The sequence below is a fragment of the Syngnathus acus genome, chromosome 17, assembly GCF_901709675.1.
Source record: "Syngnathus acus chromosome 17, fSynAcu1.2, whole genome shotgun sequence".
Classification (NCBI taxonomy): domain Eukaryota; kingdom Metazoa; phylum Chordata; class Actinopteri; order Syngnathiformes; family Syngnathidae; genus Syngnathus; species Syngnathus acus.
Window position 1 is genome coordinate 8,777,576 of NC_051102.1, and position 18,057 is coordinate 8,795,632.

General features: G+C 45.8%; 1 protein-coding gene across 2 annotated transcripts; it reads right to left on the minus strand.

The window, feature by feature from the left end:
• Window positions 1-533: 533 nt before the first annotated feature.
• On the minus strand, window positions 534-14,037 carry LOC119136913 (desmoplakin-like). 2 transcript variants are annotated; one of them, XM_037275757.1, is made up of 24 exons: window positions 13,597-14,037; window positions 12,232-12,316; window positions 11,973-12,091; window positions 11,691-11,880; window positions 10,524-10,649; window positions 10,332-10,391; window positions 10,085-10,252; window positions 9,902-10,006; window positions 9,727-9,822; window positions 9,531-9,656; window positions 9,290-9,448; window positions 9,052-9,206; window positions 8,689-8,815; window positions 8,434-8,620; window positions 8,163-8,350; window positions 7,764-7,945; window positions 7,545-7,683; window positions 7,260-7,453; window positions 7,020-7,182; window positions 6,848-6,931; window positions 6,654-6,761; window positions 6,403-6,501; window positions 5,832-6,329; window positions 534-4,211 (listed from the first exon to the last, which is right to left on the minus strand). In XM_037275757.1, the coding sequence occupies exons 1-24, from the start codon at window positions 13,875-13,877 to the stop codon at window positions 1,023-1,025; spliced, it is 6,828 nt and encodes a 2,275-aa protein (XP_037131652.1). In that variant the 5' UTR covers window positions 13,878-14,037; the 3' UTR covers window positions 534-1,022. The 2 variants fall into 2 exon arrangements, with proteins under 2 accessions (XP_037131652.1, XP_037131651.1); XM_037275756.1 differs by having other exon boundaries at window positions 4,515-6,329.
• Between the last annotated feature and the right edge of the window lie 4,020 nt (window positions 14,038-18,057).

Sequence of the window (18,057 nt, forward strand, 5' to 3'; positions counted from 1 at the left end):
CCTCCAGACACCCCCTAACAGGACGACCCCTCCTGCCCCCATTCCTAAATCGTCCCATGTGGAGAAGAGAATGGAAATGAGTTCATACTTAATGAATGATAGTGCGCCCTCTAGAACAACACTTTTCTTATGTTATCTATGATTTATTATAAGCCGATCGATGTTTTTCATTGTCTAACTTTGACTGTAGATGATTGTTTTTATTTTTCTTATCATCTAAAATAATGTAAAAAAAAATACTAGATCCCAGGATTAAAAATAGCTCGTTATATTCCGTCGTAGTGTAGCTAAATACTAAATAAAAAGCGGTTTTATCAACAAATGAAAATGTTAGCCAATTTATTTCACATTTAAGTGTGGTTGTAGATGAATACAAAATCCATGAAAAAATGTTGAAACGTATTTGCCGTATTTTGTAAACAGGTCATTGGCGCCGCCTTATGGCAAGAATCGATACTGCTCGCCTGAAAATGTTTGCTTTTACTTTTCAAATACATTTCAGTATATATAATACATGAACACAGAGCGGAATCAAAAGTGGAAACAAGGTCTTTAATTTTTTTTTTTAGGTAATATTAATGACAGTAGTATTTTACAGCTGATCAGCACTTTACTAAGTCCGTGTTTAAATGCACAACAGCATTTGAATTGAGCTTTTTTCATTCAAGGATAGAACATCAAAACTCAAGCTACAACAAAATGTTATTAAAAAAAAAGCAAGAATTACAGAAACTAAGTTGAACAAGCCTTTTCAAATAAAACACTGCACTCAATAAAAAAAAGCCATGTTAAAATGTATATTATATATCATTTACGCAAGGCTGTGGATTATAATGAGTTAAAAAAAAAAACACCAGCTCCAAACACTCATCTAAACACAATTCATATTCAATTCTTAAACATCCCAAATTCTCATATATACCATAAAAACCTTTAAAATGTTTAACAGGAAAATAGTTAATACAAATCTAGTTATTAGGCAAGTTATTCTTTTAGTCTGTTCTGTGGACTAAAATGTTGACTTAATAGTTGGCACTTGTGTTGCTGGACGCGAAGCTATAGCTGTATGTAGACGAATAATCCACACTGCCTCTACGAGACCCACTCCTGGAGCCAGAGCGAGATCCTGGGTTGGAGACATTGTAAGGACTGCTGAGTCCCTTTGATGACACCGAGGAGGCCTGCAACATCTTCATACCATTGCTCTCTTCCACCATGCAGTTATCCATGGCATCCTTATAGGAGATCTTCAGTTTGGTCTTGGGACAGGTCAGGTTTTTCGGATAGTTGCGGACATCCTGAAGTTTCTGTGCCCCCATGCCGTCCAGCCAGTTTTTGCGAATGGCCTCCTCAATGCTAATGCGTTTTCCAGTGCTGGGCTCAATCAGGCCTCCGGTCATGTATTGGAATTCCAGGAACCTCTGGCCGGCATCGTAAGGTAGCCACGTCTCCTTCACTGCCTCCGCTGCCGACATCTTCCTCTTGGTTTTCACATCCTCAAAGCCAAGATAGGCTTTCTGCGCCGCCTTCAGCTTGTTGGCCATGGCTTCGTCGATGACACACTGATGGACGGCGTCCTGCAGTGTTAGTCTCTGTCCCGTTGAGGGGTTGATAATTCCTCCGGTGCACACTTGGGCCTCCAGGAGTCTCTGCGCCGTGATGGTATCCACGATTCCTCTTCTGTGCGCCTCAGGAATGGTGATCTTCTCCAAGGTCTCAGTGTCAAATATGGCCGCCACTGGGCTCTGGTCATCAAACATCTCCGGGGGAGAGACGGTAATGGAAATACTATTTAAGCGCTTGCGAACGGTCGGAGAAGACGGCGCGGCCTGGGTGGGGCTGCTGCAAGTGATCACGTCGTCAGCGCTGCTGGTTGAGATGGTCAACTCGGTGCCGCTGCTCCTACTGGAAACTTCGTCAGCAAACTGGGTCAAGGTTAACTTTCCAGAGCGATACTGATCGAGGGATTTCTGGTCGATGATTCCACGCGCCATGCAGTCCTGAATGTCGTACTGGGTCCCCGTCTTTCTGTCTACTATCACCAAGCGTGTCGATCCATCCGAGCCTTTGATAGTGATTTCTTCCCACTCACATTCCTGCTCTGACAAGTCCAGAAAGGTGTCATAGTCGATTAACTCGCGGTGATAGGCCTCTCGCACGGACATCTCCCGATTAGTGTCCGGGTCAACGATCACCACCCGCCTCTTGCGAAGGACGTTGCTTCGGCTCTCTTGTAACACCTTGGCTTTCTTTTTGTCTGTTAGAGGCAGGAGTACCAGGCCGGTCTTGGGATCCGTGATGCATCTCTCCTTTAGCTGCAGATACGTCAGGTTCTCCTTTGTGTTGGGGTCAAAGAACCCTTTGGTGTCGTCCCCTTCGTAAGTTAGGATCTCATTCATCTCCTGATCAAAGTATCCTCGTTTATAAGCAACGGAAATGTCAATTCGGTGGCTCTCTTTCGGGTCAATGATCCCACCGCTGGCGATCTGAGCCTCGAGCAGACGGATTCCGTGGCCTTTCTCGATCAGACCTTTCTCGATGGCCTGGAAAAGGGAGATTGTCTTTCCTGTGGCAGGGTCGGTATATCCGGTAACGGCCCTTTCCGCAGATAGCAACTTGTTCTTAAATTCTTTTCCAACCAGGCCTCTCATTGTTGCCTCGTCTACGGTCAAGAAGACATTGTTTACCGGGTCAACAATGAAGCCGGACGCAGCCTGGGCTTCAAGGAGCTCCAAGGTGGTCCCCCTCATGAGCAGACCTTCCTTCATTGCCTGATAAAAGGGCCGTATCCTGTCGTTGGCCTCATCATAGATCCCTGCGATGCAGGTCGATCCGTAGAGGTACGACTTGAGCTTATCCTCGATATCTTTGCTGGTGAGCTGACCTTCTCTCAGCCTTTTCAAATCGTTTTCATCCAGCAATTCAGACTTGATCAGCTCCGGCACAGAGACTTGTCCACGGAGCCCCTTGACCGTCATGGGTTTTTCTGGGCCCTGAAGCAAGAGTAAACCGTGAACGGGTTCCACTGTGCACTTCCTCCTAAGGTCACCATAGCTGGTCTTTTCTCCTGTTGTTGGATCCAGGTAGCAGGCGGGTCTTCTGTTCAGAGCCCTGTAGAGCTCCTCGTCGATAAGATTGCGATCCAGGGCCAAATCTTTTGGCAGGAATACACTCAGAACGGGGTCCAAGATACCCCCGACGGACTCCTGAGCCTGCAGCAAACGGAGCGCCGTCTCCTTGTCGATTCGGCCTTGTTTGCAAGCCTGGCCCACGGATAACACTTTACCCGAGTAGGGATCCTTGAAACCGACACTGGCGGCTTCAGCTTTCACCAAGGCGTCTCTGTCTTCTGTGTCCACGATGCCCCTGGAGCAAGCGGTGTCCACGGGCATCTTGTCATTAAAAGCGGGGTCTGCTATGTAGCCCGTAGCGGCTTGAGCCTCCAACAACATGAGCGCGCTCTCCGGGCTCAGCAGGTTTTTGTTTTTGGCTTCGGTGAAAGGCATTTTCCCTTGAGAAGCGGTCATCATGCCGGCGATAATGCCCGTCCCCTTGAGATTCACTTGGATGTCAACGGCGACCTCGTCCACGGTCCTCTTGCCCTGCAGCAGCAGCTCCAGAGTGGCCTTGCTGATCACGCCGCAGTCACAAAGCTGGTGAGCTGTGACTTTGCGACGCACCCCATCAAATACCAGCTTGGAAGGGTCGATGGTGGCCACCTTCATATCCGTCTGCGTCTGTCTACTCGACGTACTCGGCCTTTTCTGCAACCTCTCGATCTCTCTCTGCAGCGCGTCTCTCTTGAGGCTCAGCTCCGTCACCTCCTTCTCTGAGCTCAACAGCCTGCTCTTGTAACGTTCCTCGACACTTCGAAGCTCTCTCATCAACCTCTCGATCTCGTTCTTTAGACTCAACCTATCTTGATCTGTCTTGGACCTATCCGAATCCCACTGCCTGAGCTGGGTCTCCTTCAACTCGTACTGGCTCTTCAAAAGGGTGAAATCCTTGAGAGCGCTATTTTTCTCATCAATCAAGCGCTGCTTGTTACGAAGCTCCGTCTCCAGGGAATGTTTGATGCGGGCCAGTTCCTCTTCCAGGCGCTTCTGGCGGTGTTTGTCCTGGTCCAGCAATTTCAGCTTTGAAAGCAAATCATCCCTCTCCAGCAGCACCGCGCTGTACTTGCTTTGGGACTCGTGCACCATGATGGATGTCTGCGGAGATAGAAGCAAACCAAAGATTACAACACGCCAATGGAGTTTGCCAAAAACAAACATCTGCTCATGTGAGTTGCATTCGGCCGTTAGTGATAGTTGAAACAAATCTTTGACATTTACAGCCGTCTTTGGCAGTGAATCAAATAAAAGCAGATCTGAGTAGCAGTGGCATTTTCTTACAAAACTCCTCATATTTGCCAATCTTACATACATGCTCCATAATTGTTCATGCAAAAGCAGAGAATTAGGGGGGAAATTTTGAATTAAGCAGAGGCGTTCCTTCAGTGCAATCAAAAATACCTCAAAGGACTGCTTTTGGAATTTGTCTATTTCGACCATAAGCTTTTCTCTCTCCTTGGTCAGGTCGTTGATGAGAGCCTGGAGCTCCGCTGTCCTCTTGTTGCTATTCTGAAGTTGGACGTGCAAAGCTGAAATCTGAGATGCGTTTTCCCCGTCAACAGCGTCCCTGCTAATTCTCAGCTCATCCCTCTCCTGCCTCAGGAGCCTCAGCTCCTCCTCCTGCCTCTGTCTCTCCATTGTCACGTTCTGAGTCAGAGCCTTCAGACGTTCTATTTCGACGGTGCATTCATTGAGGTGGCGGCTTTTGTCCTCGTTGGTTTTGTACAGACTTTCATTTCTCTGGTTGAACTCCACAAGTTGGAGTTGATCTTGGTGGACCTTCTGTTTCATGGCCTTCAACTCAGCGCTCACGGCCGCCAGTTGGTCTTTGGTGACTTTGTGCTCCCTGAGGCTCTTATCCCGAGCCTCCTGGAGAGCTCGGAGGTCCTGCCCAAACTTCTTTTCAGTGTTTGAAGCCTCAACCTGGATGGACTTGAGGCTGGTGATGGTGGTGGTGTACTCTCGGCACGTTTTCGTCACCCTCTCCAGCTCTGACTCCAGCCTCTTTCTGTGTGTGAACTCCTCCTGGGTTGCCTTCTTTTGCTTTTCCATCTCAGCTCCCATGGCATCCAGAGAGCCTTGAAGTTCTCGGATGCGGCTCTGGAGCCTGACGGCGCTCTGCTCGGCCTTGTTCCGGTCACTGGTCTGCTTCTCCAGCTCCACTCGAGTAATGCGAATCTCCTTCTCGGAAAATTTCAGCTTGTTAATCATCTCCAGGCAGGATTCGTTCTGCGCCTTGAGCTCTGCCTCCGATTGTCTCAAGTGATTGATTTCCAATTCCAAGGCCCTCCTCTTCTTGCCTTCTTCGTCAATATCCCGGGTGAGCATGCTGATCTGCCGGCCTTTTTCTTGAATGTTTTTGTTAGCCTCCTTTAGTTTGAGCTCGTCCTCATCTCGCTGCTGTGTGAACTTCCTGATTTGGACCTCCAGCTCACTCCGCATCCTCGTCTCTTGGGTCAACGACGTCCTCTGCTGGTTGGTCTCCATCTCCGCTCTGTTTTTTTGCTCTTCGGCGTGGGCGATGGAGAGTTTGAGCCTACGCAGCTCATCTTCGAGATCTCGCTTCTCGGCGACGAGCTTCTCGTACAGGTGCCTCAGCTCAGCCGAGTCCTCTTCCTTTTGCTGCGAGGCTTTCAGGACGGTGGTCTTGGTGACGTGGATCTGGGTCTCGTACGTTTGCTTAAGTTGACTGATCTCCTGGGTGCACTGTGTTCTTACCTTTGAAACCTCTGACTCGGCATTGCGGCGACGGGCCGCCTCCTCCTCCAGCAGTATCTTCAGCCTCTCCAGCTCACGTTCTTTGTCCTTGACCGTCTTTTCCAAGTCAATCTTGAACCAGTTGAGCTCATCCAACTCTTTCTGTCTGCGGCGAACAGCCGCCTCAAACTCTTCCTGTTGGCTGGTGTAGCGCTCTTCGGCCAGCCTTTTTTTCCTCTTTTCTTCTTCCAGTTGGTACTTAAGGCGGTTGAGCTGGTCAGTTAGCTCTTGGATCTGGCTTTGGGTACTGTCCAGGCTGTCCTTGGTAACAGAGACTTGGATGGATGTGGTTCTCTTGATTTCCTCCAGATCAATGAGCTGGTCTTTGGACTGGCTGAGCTCCAGCTTGAGACGGGCCAAGGCATCTTCCAGAGATTTGTTTTTCCCGCCAGAATCCCCGAGCTGTTCCTTGAGGCGCCTGATCTCCTCCTCTAGCAGCTCAATCTTGGTGTTCCTAATCTGAAGACAGAAAACCACTTTAGATCGGCTTGATCATTCACTCGCCGTGAAACGTTCTGGCACTGCAGCTTACCTTCAGCTCTTCCATGTTCTTCAGCAACTCCCCAAGGAACTTATAGTAGTCACCTGAGCGAGTAAGGAGCTCAATGTAGTTGGACTGGATGTCAGATGCCTGATGAGAAGCAGAATCCCAGAATTACCTTTCCAACAATAATAAACTGAAAACAGGATGAGGTGTCCTTGGTTCATGATGACAATCCGTTGCTATCTCATTAGCTTCTAAGCAAGTGTACGTAATGAAGTGACCAGTGAAGACATGCTTACCTCCTGTCTAACAACAGTAGCAGGGGACTTGAGCATGGTTCTCTTGATGGGAATGTTGAGAAGCGTTTCCAAGCCGGAACTGTAGGAAGCCAACTGCAGTTCATAGTCCTGAAAAGGCATCCGAACAGAGATGAAGATTGAGCCAACCAAGATGATTTTTGTTTCTATGAGCACACGCTTGAAGCCCGACCAACCTTAATGGAGGCAGCGCAGGTGTCGGCGTGTTTATGGACATCCTCCACCTTCTCTTTCTTGCCTTTAATTTCACCATAAAGTATCTATGGAAGGGTTGACAGTTGAATGAAACTTTTCCATTGTAGCTACTTGATATGCAAACAAGGAAGCAGGGGATGGGTGGAAACATGCCTTCTGCTGGTTGAGGTAGTCCGTGGCCATCTGGATGTTGGTGAGCTTCACATTCTGAAGGACATCCTGGCGCTTCCGGGCATTGTTTATCCACTGGTCCATGGAAGTACTGCTCTGATGATGAATTTGCAGCTGCTTCTCATGCTTCTCCAGATCCCACAATCTGAAAGAGGAAGTGAGCCAGGAAGAAGGATATTTTGTAAGAAGCCAAACAAGAATGGAATGTGAAGGTGGACTTACCGGGTGTCGATTTGTGTTTGGATGCGGCGCCAGCGGTCAGAGAGTTGACCCACCAGTTCTGCGTATTTGGACAAGTCCACGTCACACCTGTGGAAGGACTCTGAGACTTGACCGTTCCATTGAACCGCTTTGGCTAGCTCCGACTCCATCGCAGTTAGCAGGTCTTTTTTGTGGTCCAGCTCGATCTTCATTTGCTTTGATAGAATTATAAAAAAAAAACATCATCATCTGACATCATCTGAAATCGTAAGGAAACCAAATTTAATGTGTAGTGTGAAAAAAAACCTTCAGAGTGCTCTGGTAGTTATCCAGCTCTCGCGGGTCCAGCGAGGCGGTCTCTTTTTCCGTCAGGCGGGCCTCGTGGACTTTGACAACGTCTTCAGCCTGGAGAAGAGTCTCGAGCAAGGACTTCAGCGCTGACACTCTGTGGGAAATCATTAAACAGTACAGAAATGAATGTGGAGTCTGTTTTTGTATATTTCTTTTTCAGAAGGAAGGCATTACCTTTGGATATAAGCCGAGTAGAGACCCTGAAGCCCTCCCAGTTTCTGGCTGATGATTTCCAGCTCTGAACGGAGGAACCTTGCTTGCTCCGAATCGGGAGGGATCCCTTCCAGCTGCTTGAGAATCTTCTCTCGTAGGTGCAGGTATTCGTCGTGAATGTAGTCCAGCTCTTGGTGCACAGTCTGGACATCAACATTGCATGCGACCCATTAAATCCAGCGTTTTCATTTTCGTACAAATAAGTCAACGAGCATTCACAACTGTGGAGTCGAGCAACAAAGCAAGCGTTTTGTCGAAATCAAAATCCTCAACTCACTTGGTGGCAAAGCACTACTTTTGTCTAAGTGAAGCTCCTCAACTCACTCTTGTCATTTTCCTACAAATTAATGAGTGCCGCACCTGCAGTTTTTCGATGTGCACTAAGCAGTCTTGCAGGCTGTTTTCCCCCGAGCAAATGTGCAGATGGCTGGTGAGTCCGGACTCGGACAGTTCCAACCTCCGCCGGAGCTCCTGCAGACTGCTGAGCAGTGTGATGCTGAGGGCCTGGATTTTAGGAGGCGCAGGTTTGCTTGGCTCCTTGGTATCGTCTGCAAATGAAGACAAAGAGAAGACTCATTCAAGGAAAACCATTTGACAAATCCAGCACGAGGGTCATTCATGGCCAACTCACTTTGGCCGGTCACCTGGATAACCAGGGTGTCATAATGGGTCTGGGCTCTATCAAAGTGGCTCTGGATGTTGATTTTATCCTCTTCCCTGAAAAGGTCGCAACCTTGACTGGTGCGCAGGAACTCTTGGTAATGGGTCTCCAGCCTTTTGATGATGCTGCGGTACTCCTCGGGACGCATTTTCGATATCTACCGTGCAAAGGGCGACACGTGAGGTGAGCAAAATCTGGAGGGGAGTCAAAGTTGTCATGGTTTACCATGGACACTGTGAGAGAGTTGATGTAGTTGATGTCTTTCAGGCAGTACTGCCACGCGATGAGACTCTTGATGTTAATGTATAGCTGATTCCAGATGGCAAGGATGGCCTCATAATACTGCTCATTCCTGGGAAACAAGTCCAAGATACGTAGTTAACACACAGTTGAAAAAACAAGTCAAAAATCTTTGTCCCGTCGCTAATCGATGACTGGAATAATTCAGCAGCAAAATCTCCATTCGGGGTGCTGCCACCTACTGGTGACTGAAATTAGTCCAGCTTGCTAACATCGCAACTCACCTGTTCTCCAGGTTTGGTCATGTGATGTATTATTATATGCCTGGATGCGAAATAATGGTCTTACTTGGCGGCGAGGCCGATGCTGAGGGGGTTTGGCGGGGGGATCAGCAGACACACGGAGGGAATCAACATGTCCAGACCTCCTGGTCCGGTCACGAGCCACTTGCTGCGCTGCGAGTTGTCTTTCAGTATGCCCTCATTCCCTTTGAGAATCCCTTTCTACAAAAAAAAAAAAAAAAGATCCATTTCAGCACTCCATATGTCGGTTCTACTGTCTTCTCGTGCGGACCAAATCTACTCACCTGGTCCTGCTTGAAGTCACACAGTGCCTGAACCATGATGGGGGTGTTGGTTGGAGTCGGTTCCTCCGGGTTGCGGGGCTTCAGCCTCACAATTGTCTTGGACTTGTTGACCAGGCTTTGAACTTGTCTCTTATGCTCCATGATGCGCTCCTTCTCTTTCTGTAGACAGCGGAACTTATATTCAATGCACCCCCCATAAAAAAAAAAAACAACAACAGAGAAGCAGATTAGCAATCGCTACCTCCAGAAGTTTCACGAGCTCCATAAGGTTTTCCAGTGGCGTGTTCTTGTTGCATGTGAACCTTTTCTGGATGTTTTCACGGTCCTTTCTCAGCTTTTCGTAGGTCTCATTCGCCTCCTTGAAAAACTAAGGAGGAAATTTAATTCAGTTTTGATCATATTTGCCAAATCTGGTGCTATTTTTGATGAGCGCTTACTTGGCCGTAGGCTGCGTTCTCCTTCAAATGAATGTGAATGCACTTGGTGATCTGGAGAAGCCAGCTCCACTGGGTCTGTAAGGTGTCCATGTAGGCCTGAGGAGGACCAACATCCACATTAGTACAGGAACGCACATACTCAACATGATCAGTGGGCAGAAATGGAGAAACTCACTTCAATCTTATCGGAGGCCGGATGGTTGTTGCTCAAAAGGCCGTCAGCTTTCACTTTGAGCTTGTTTAGCTCCTTCTCCTTCTCCTCCAGATCTTTCATCAGCCTCTGTGTGAAGAAGGGGATGAAGATGAGAAGGGGAAAAGAATGCACCAAGTAGGAGGAAAAGGAAGAGCGCGAGCTTACCGAGTAGCTCTCCTGCTTCTTGGGGATGTACTGCTCGATGTTTTTGTCCCCCCAGTCGAAGACCAGCTCTTCCTCCTCCTTCTCGTTCACCCACATGATGGCACGGAAGATTTCCTCAATGATGCTTTGCAGGTCACGCAGCTGATTCACTCGGCCGTGTGACATTTTCTGCGGTTGAATGCACACCAAGTCAGTTCAAATCTTGCACTTTTGCTTTAAAAATTATTAGTTTTTTTTTTTCCCAAACCTGCAAACTGTCCCATTCTTGTTCCATGATGTAAAGGTTGGACTTGTCGCCCCTCATGCCCTAAAGACAAGTCCATTTTTATTGCCTTTTTATTTTCACACATGAACTCAGTTAAGAGGAGCTTGAAAATACACACAGACACACACCCACACAAAAGGTCACAGTAGGGTTAAGTCGAGCAACATTGCGTACCAGTTCGTCACGGGCCCGGTCTACTTCCTGACTCCTTTGAATAGTGCTGTGGAATTTGTTGTGGCTCATGATTTGGTTCTCAATCGTGGCAGAGTCGTCCCCCCATGGAGCCGTCTGAATCATGCGCTGCAAATTTAACAATAAAACGTTCTATTAATATGTATACATGCATTAAAAATATCGGGGAATAGAAATTTTATTGCATCGTAAATAAATGCACCCGATGAAGTTCTCCAAACTGTCGCATTCTGCTCTTTGTCCACTAGGTGGCAATCTATACCCATGTTACACCCAGTTGCAAACAGGAAACTATTCCAACTATGCCTCTCTTTGTTCGGCCCTGCTCTTTTGATAAGAACGACCTCTGCCTGTCCCTGCACTTTACTCCCGTTTTTTTTTTCCACTCTTCTCTTTCGAGTCTTTGTTCGCACGCCACTCCCTCCTTCCATGCTTAGTGGGCCGAAGCCACACAGGACGGCCTCTTTCACCAGCAGGACTAACACAGGTAGTAAAAAGCAGTCAGATCACATCAGGTGTTTTCTTCGTGTCAGGAAGCAGTATTCTAGAGGCGGGGGGAGGTTTTGACCAGGGCGTTTTCCCCGAAACATTTTAGACCGGCCCATTCCTTATAACATCTGTGTCAAATTTCACACTCATTTACTGTTCTTTTTGGGCCTCCCTCTCACGTACACACGTAGCTTGGCTCCCTCCAAAACTGAGCCGCCATATTCCCCGTCATTGTTTCACTCCTCAGCCTGTGGATCAGGTTTTGGCACTCTGTCAAGATGGTGTCAGTTACCAACAGGTCCGAGGGAGTGATAGGGAGAGCGTGCACTCTCCTCCTCCTTGGGTCATGCATGCATTTATCCACGTAGCTTGAGCAACTTCAACACGGCACCTTCGATTATGGCCAGCGTGTTGCAACTTGTTTTTACAGCAAGAGTGAAAAAAAGAAATCTTGTCGAAGCATCCAAAAATGATCAGAACACAAAATGAACTATGTCAATCATATCAAACTGGCGGTTTGTTGTCTATGTATTTACATTTGCTTTTATTTTCCCTTGCTGTCAGTGGTCAAGAGTTTTCCCCGGCCATTCCCATAAAATATGACGACGCTGGGATTCCCGCTGACGACATTTCACCAATCGACGCGGTGTGCTGTCTTACCTTCTGCTGGCTAATCCAGGCCATGGCGTCTTTAAAGAGCCTCCCCCCTTCGGCGGAGGCGCCCATGCTGCCGGCGGAGGCGCCCATGCTGCCGGCGGCGGCGCCCATGCTGGCCGTGCTGCGTTTGATGGTCATGGTTCCCATGAATTGCTGTTGGACACCGCCGTACATGTGCTCCAGCTGGTTTAAACTGTGAGTTGCAAACAAATGCAATGATGTTCAACCTGACTGACAAGGCCCAATTTTTTTTTTTGGTGCGCTTAGTAGGTTTTTGTAGCTTACCTGGAAAAGACGTCATTGGGAATACGCATCTGCTGCAGGTCCATGCCGTACGTCTTCAACAGCTCCATATGGTCGGCGGCCATCATCAGCATCTTCTCTGCTTCCACGGGAGGTCCTCCCTGGCACGACAGCGGCAATGAATAATGAATAAACCACCCTCATCAGACTGGTATGCCAACTTTTTGTTGATCAGTCAACAAGCAAGCGCTCATCTGCTTTGTGCTTATTTCTAGCAATGGATTTCGAGAAGAGAACTTACGCTCTGCAGGATCATCTTTGCTCTTTGCAGGTACTCATGACTCATGGCTTTCAACTGCATAACTTTCTCCTGAATGTCCTCCACACTGCAATACCAGAAAGCAATAAATATTCGGATCTTGACAAAGCAACTTTCATTAAAACGGCTGCCAAGATAAATGGCTATCGCTTTCACGTTATGAGGTTTTTGAGCACATAATCTTTCCAAACCTTTATTCAGCAGAAATCCTTTTTTTTTTTTATATTAGGAAAAACAATTGTCAGTTCACCACTGGCCAAGTCATAAAAAGTTGAAAATCTCATTTATCGCCATCTAGTGGAAGCTTTTAATTGTTCTGCAGTGTCAGTATAAGTCAAGGGCAAAGATAGAGGAACAAAGGTACAGTAGTTGTGATGGATTATTTAATATTTAATGCCATTGAAGTATTTGCCATAGGGATATCGTGTGAAGGCTCAAACATTGAAAAAAAATCTTCATAACAAAAATAGTATTATAGTGTTATTAACTATACAATGTTATTATGTATAACAGTATAGCCTTCATTCAGGTATAATGTTTTTAGTATGCTGAAATTCATAAATGCTTCTGATTTTTTTAAATTTAATGTATTGTGAAACCAGCCGTATCTTTTTCTATGGTTATCATCACACTTACTGAGCTGAAGACTTTCTACTGTGTAAAGTAAACAAATAATATAAACATGAAAATAGTGTCATCCTCAATTCTATAGGAAACATTTCAAGTGCCATTTTAATTTTTTTAACCATGATATACCATTAACAACTGTATACAATTAAGTTTCCTGAACTTCATAAAAAAAAAAAAAAATCAGTTGAGGTGTTGTTTCTGTTTACCATCCCACAGTTTGAATTATTGACCTTTTCATTGTAAAAATAGAATAAAATACAAGTCGAACCATTCATACAACAGAAGGCCTCGTTAATAAAACATTAATAGCTACAGCTTGCAAACGTCCAAAGGTCTGAGTGAGATCACGGTAGATGGGAATTAGGGAGGGGCGTTCCGAGCATTTCCTCTGTTATGGTCACAACCTTCCTTAAGCAAGAGGATTCCATGGTATCAGTTACCCCATAGTCATTGCGATAATAGTTTGTTTAACATGCTGATTCAGCACAGTTCCGACTATTCCCTTTTTATTTTTCCCCTCTGCTACTACTACCGCTTTGGCTTTAGTCTGGATTTTAATTGTAAACAGCATTCTAATAGTTTATTATTATTATCTAATTTATTATTATTATTATTATTATAGCATTTAAAAAAAAAAAAGTTATGTGCTTTGGAATTGACATGTTTGATGACGTTTGAGCCAAAGCAACAGGTAGTTATGGAGGAACCTCAACTTACCTTATCACTCCTCCTCCTCCTCCGCCACCGCCGCCGCCAGCTCCCATGCTAACTTGCATTTTGCGGCCGCCGGTGCCACCTCCGCCGTGCATTGAAGACCTGGAGTAGGTGGTCTTGTAAGAGTAGCCGCCGTCCCCCATCTGGTATTCCCCTCCTTGGAAACCGTTGCCAGATGTAAAAACGTCGTTTCTCATGTAGCTTGACGACGACAAGTCCGGCCGGGAATTACTCCGCTGGCCCATAGACGCCAGTCTGGACGTGGAGCCGCCGAACATGCTCATCTCGGCACGGGCTGCGAAACCTTTTTTTTGATGTGGGGAAAAAAAAATCTGCCAGATAGGTTTTAGTGTTTGGGGGGACAGACCGTGCGCCCTTTTTGCCCTGCGTGGCCGTCTCCTGGTGCGCTGAGTTCGGTCTGCTGTGAATAGGCGGAAGCTGCGCGCTTTTGGATCGCAAAGAAACCACACCTTTCACTGTGCGTGTGTGCGCGCATTTACGAAACACTCTCTCTAGCTGACAGGCAGAGCACTGAACTCTCTCACTGACATTTTACTGAAGGGCTGACTGCACATGTAAAACTTTGTAAACTTAGGGAATTGCAAGCGCGCATAGCGAAAAATAATGATGCTAATCATTGAACTGGGAATCGGACTTCGGACTGTGACTTGGAAAATACTCAAAGAATTAGAAAGCAGACTTATTCAATTAAAATCTTTATCAATGTTTGTGTTGAATTTGAGTGAAGCGCTCCAAAAAGTCCAAATGATTTGTCCTACGTCATTCTGACTGCCTGCAAACATAAATTTCCTGTGTGGTGACTTTTCCGTTGGCGTCAATTAAATGAAGCCTCAGCAACAATGGAGGGGGGGCGTTAAACCGATAGCGGTGGTTTCATCAAGAATGTGTCGTCCCAGGTTCAACATTCTTGAGGTCAGAAGGAGGTCCATTTGAGAAAGCAGAGGCGGTCGAAAAAGTCAGTGACAATCGGGACCAGCCCTTCCCTTTTCGTCTGTGCTGCGCGCTCACGCTGCCTAATTGCGCCGTTTGCATGCGGCCACATGCAGGTAGGCGTGTCAGGAGTGCAAGGATGAGGCACGCAACTAAAGTGTCGAGAAAGTAACCAGTTTGCTGCACACATGCGTGTGTTTATATAGACATGCATGGTATGAGGGGCCGTCTGGGACCGAACTAAAATCTGCATTTCAGTAGCGCGAATGAGGCCCCTCGTGTCCCCATAAAACGTCGGCAGCGACAGCAAGAGACAATGCGCCCTGCGGCTTTACAATTGCTGATCTATTGCAAACTACAGCGTCTTGTAGTAAACGTGTGGGAAAGAAAGGAGGGCGGGCATGGCCGTGCATAATAACTGGAAGTTCTCAGGAAAACCAACACCCGGAGGTGGAATTCTACTTTCCCTCCTCTTCCTCCGACGCGCGCTTGTGCGTGTGCGTGTATTTCGTATTAACGACAGCGTAATCTCCATTTCCCAAAAATGATGACAGTCTGTTATGAACCACCATTTCAGGAAAGGCCAGTCTCACGCTGAACACACCCATTACGCAAGACACACCCAGCATTTTTCTTCTTTTAGCGCAGGTGTTTTTTTTGTTTTTTTATGTATTAAACTCAACTTGACTGAACTCGTATGAGAGCTTTGGCAAATGTGGAATGAACAAGTGAGGCCTATGAATTTTGCAGCCTTTTTCAGGGCTTGTGTTGCCAGGATTTAACGTGTTCGTCACAAAATTCCCATGTAAAGTCTGACAAGTGAAAGTTGAACCTCCCCCAGCAAGATTCTTTCCACTGAAATGATAAGAATCTATTTCAAAGAACAGAATTTTTTTTTAAGCTAGTAAGTAAAAAGCTCTGAATTGTTGTGTGAGGGGTAAATGATTAACATAGTTTGTTTTCTAATGGGTGGAGGCTCGCCCCTGTTTTGCAAGCCAGTGAGGAGTGACAACCCAGCATTGTGACAGACAACACCTAGCTGCTTGACTCCTCCACGCTACAATTTGCAATGACTGCCGCACCACCTTGTGAGACAGCGTGACCTCATTCATTTCCAGACACTCGTGCTGACATCATATGCTGAGTAGACAGAAACTATATAAAAAGATGTTTTCGCCCCAATCTCTATGTAAGAACCTGACGTTATCTCATTTGTTACCAGCAAACATGTCCTGATTTGACTGGACAAGCCCAAATGTCTCGGTCGTGACTAATCGCCTCTTTGCAGGAGCGCTGATGAATGTGTTGTTGTGTGTGGGCAGCATGGCGACGTAGCGGTTAGCACGCATGTTACAGAACTACGGTTCAGTGTTTGAATCTTGGCTCCCTTTAGTTTATATTCTTTTGTAACATATTTTAGTACCGATATTATAGCAGCACGCTAGCATTGCGGTAACACGATAGCCTCACACTTGAGATGTTCTGAGTTAGAATCTCACGCTACCCAAAAATATCGCATCCTGTTTATTTTGTCTTTATCTCTAAGATAAACAGTCGGCACTGTTCGCTATGGTGTGAATTTAATTGCATGCTCGAAAACACACACCCAGGCGGGCGCACACACAATGTGTAATAGAGTTTGTCATGAACCTGTCAAGCAATACGTTGCAAAATCCGTGATCAGGTGGACTTTGAGTCCTAATGGTCTTATTTTTTGTATCTAGCCCAAGTCTAGCACAAAGTGCAGTCTAAATCTAAGCATGGGTGCATTTTCTTTTTTTGGGAGGACATTCTCAGCCAATCAAGCAGCTCCCCTCATTCCTTTTAAAGTCAGCGTTGCACGACTTGCGCCACAATTTAGACCTGGTTTAACCTGGTCTAAAATCCAATCTACTTTCACTCACTAAATTGACAGGTCTGTCTGCCAGAACGCAAACTAGATTTGCCTGGGCATGAAAATGAAGATGTGCCAGTCTACTAAAATATGGCCCCTGTGTTTTTATCATAATCAGTCCGAATAAAAACCTCGTACCAGGTCTGTGTGCTCAAATACCAAACTCACTACAGACACACCCTGGAGTTTTTGTTGTTGTTTTTTAAAAAAAAAATCTTTTGTGTATTACACGTGTCGAGCCGGTTTAAGAGTCACGACCAGACACTCTCTGGCTCGCTCTCGTTCTCTCTCTCTCTCACGCGCACACACACCTTGAGTCACTATATGGGCACATGCCAGGGCGGCTCCTGACACACCTGCATTAGTTGCTAGGGAGGAGAAGAATCCAAGTTCAAATGGCAACAAACCGCACACAAGTGGGACGTAAATGCAGGCACGACGGTTGACTGGTTTCTGTTGGAGCGCAGCCAGGTGTTTTACCTATTAAGTGTTTGCACCAGCCTTGGCTGAAGGGCGTGTTTGCATAATCAGAAAGTTATGTCTTTTTAATTGTTTTTCTGCTTCACAGGAAGATATACAACAGTTTAAAATGCTTAAGTCTGAATTAATGACTGCACACAATACCATGCACAGTATAACAGGTGCTTAAAACGGCCATATACTGTACTTACTGTATTTTTTTTAGTTTTCAAAGACACTGAATTGTACTAATTCTGAAAACGGTCGGTTACTCCATACTTCCTGCAGGGAGCACTAATGTGTAAGAAACCATTCGGCAAGTTTTTTTTTTTCCCCGCTGAGCTCAGGTTTCAAAGGTTCCACAAGGTGATCTTTGCGTGTAATGCTCCATTATGACCACAAGAGGGAAGCATTGCAGTACTCGTAGTAGTAATATGCTGCCATATGGTCAGTATACTTCATCAAGCATGTGGGGGTGGGTAAAATATCAATACTGTATGTGTAATTTGCTGCCTTTTTACACCCCCGTATTTTTAATTTCAGTCGTAGTTATTAAAGCACTCGATGAAAGTCCTTAATTAAAAATGAGCATTTGTTTACATACTTTAAACACCATTCGTGAGTTATATCCTCCTGTGTGTTTACGCCACTCTCTTAATTATTATTTTAGTTTGTTTGATGTATTGACAGTTAAATAACTCAATTTCAATTTAAGCTAGACCAAGATGTGATAAAACATTTTTTTATCACCATTGCCAGCTTAATGAGTTCAAACATTATGTTTTGGCAACGTTGTGTAAAGCCACAAGCTGCATGTCATAAAACAGAAAATAAAAATATGTCATAGTAAATTATTACTTAGTCAAAAAAATCATCGATCCATTTTGTGTTTGCCTCATATGCACTCTTCTTTTTATAGTGTCCAATATGGAAGACAAACCTCAAATGAATTATGCACATTAAACACGAAATGTATTCTTTATCAAGGACTATATTTAAAAAAAAAAAAAAAACTTGACATGATCAAGCGCAAGTTTGATTTGTTGTCATCCACTGAAGATGAATGTTTTGAGGTTCCTTCTTCTGCACAAATCCACTTACCAACCACTTACTTGGTTAGACTTGCATAATATTCTGAATTTAAATAGGAATTTATTGTA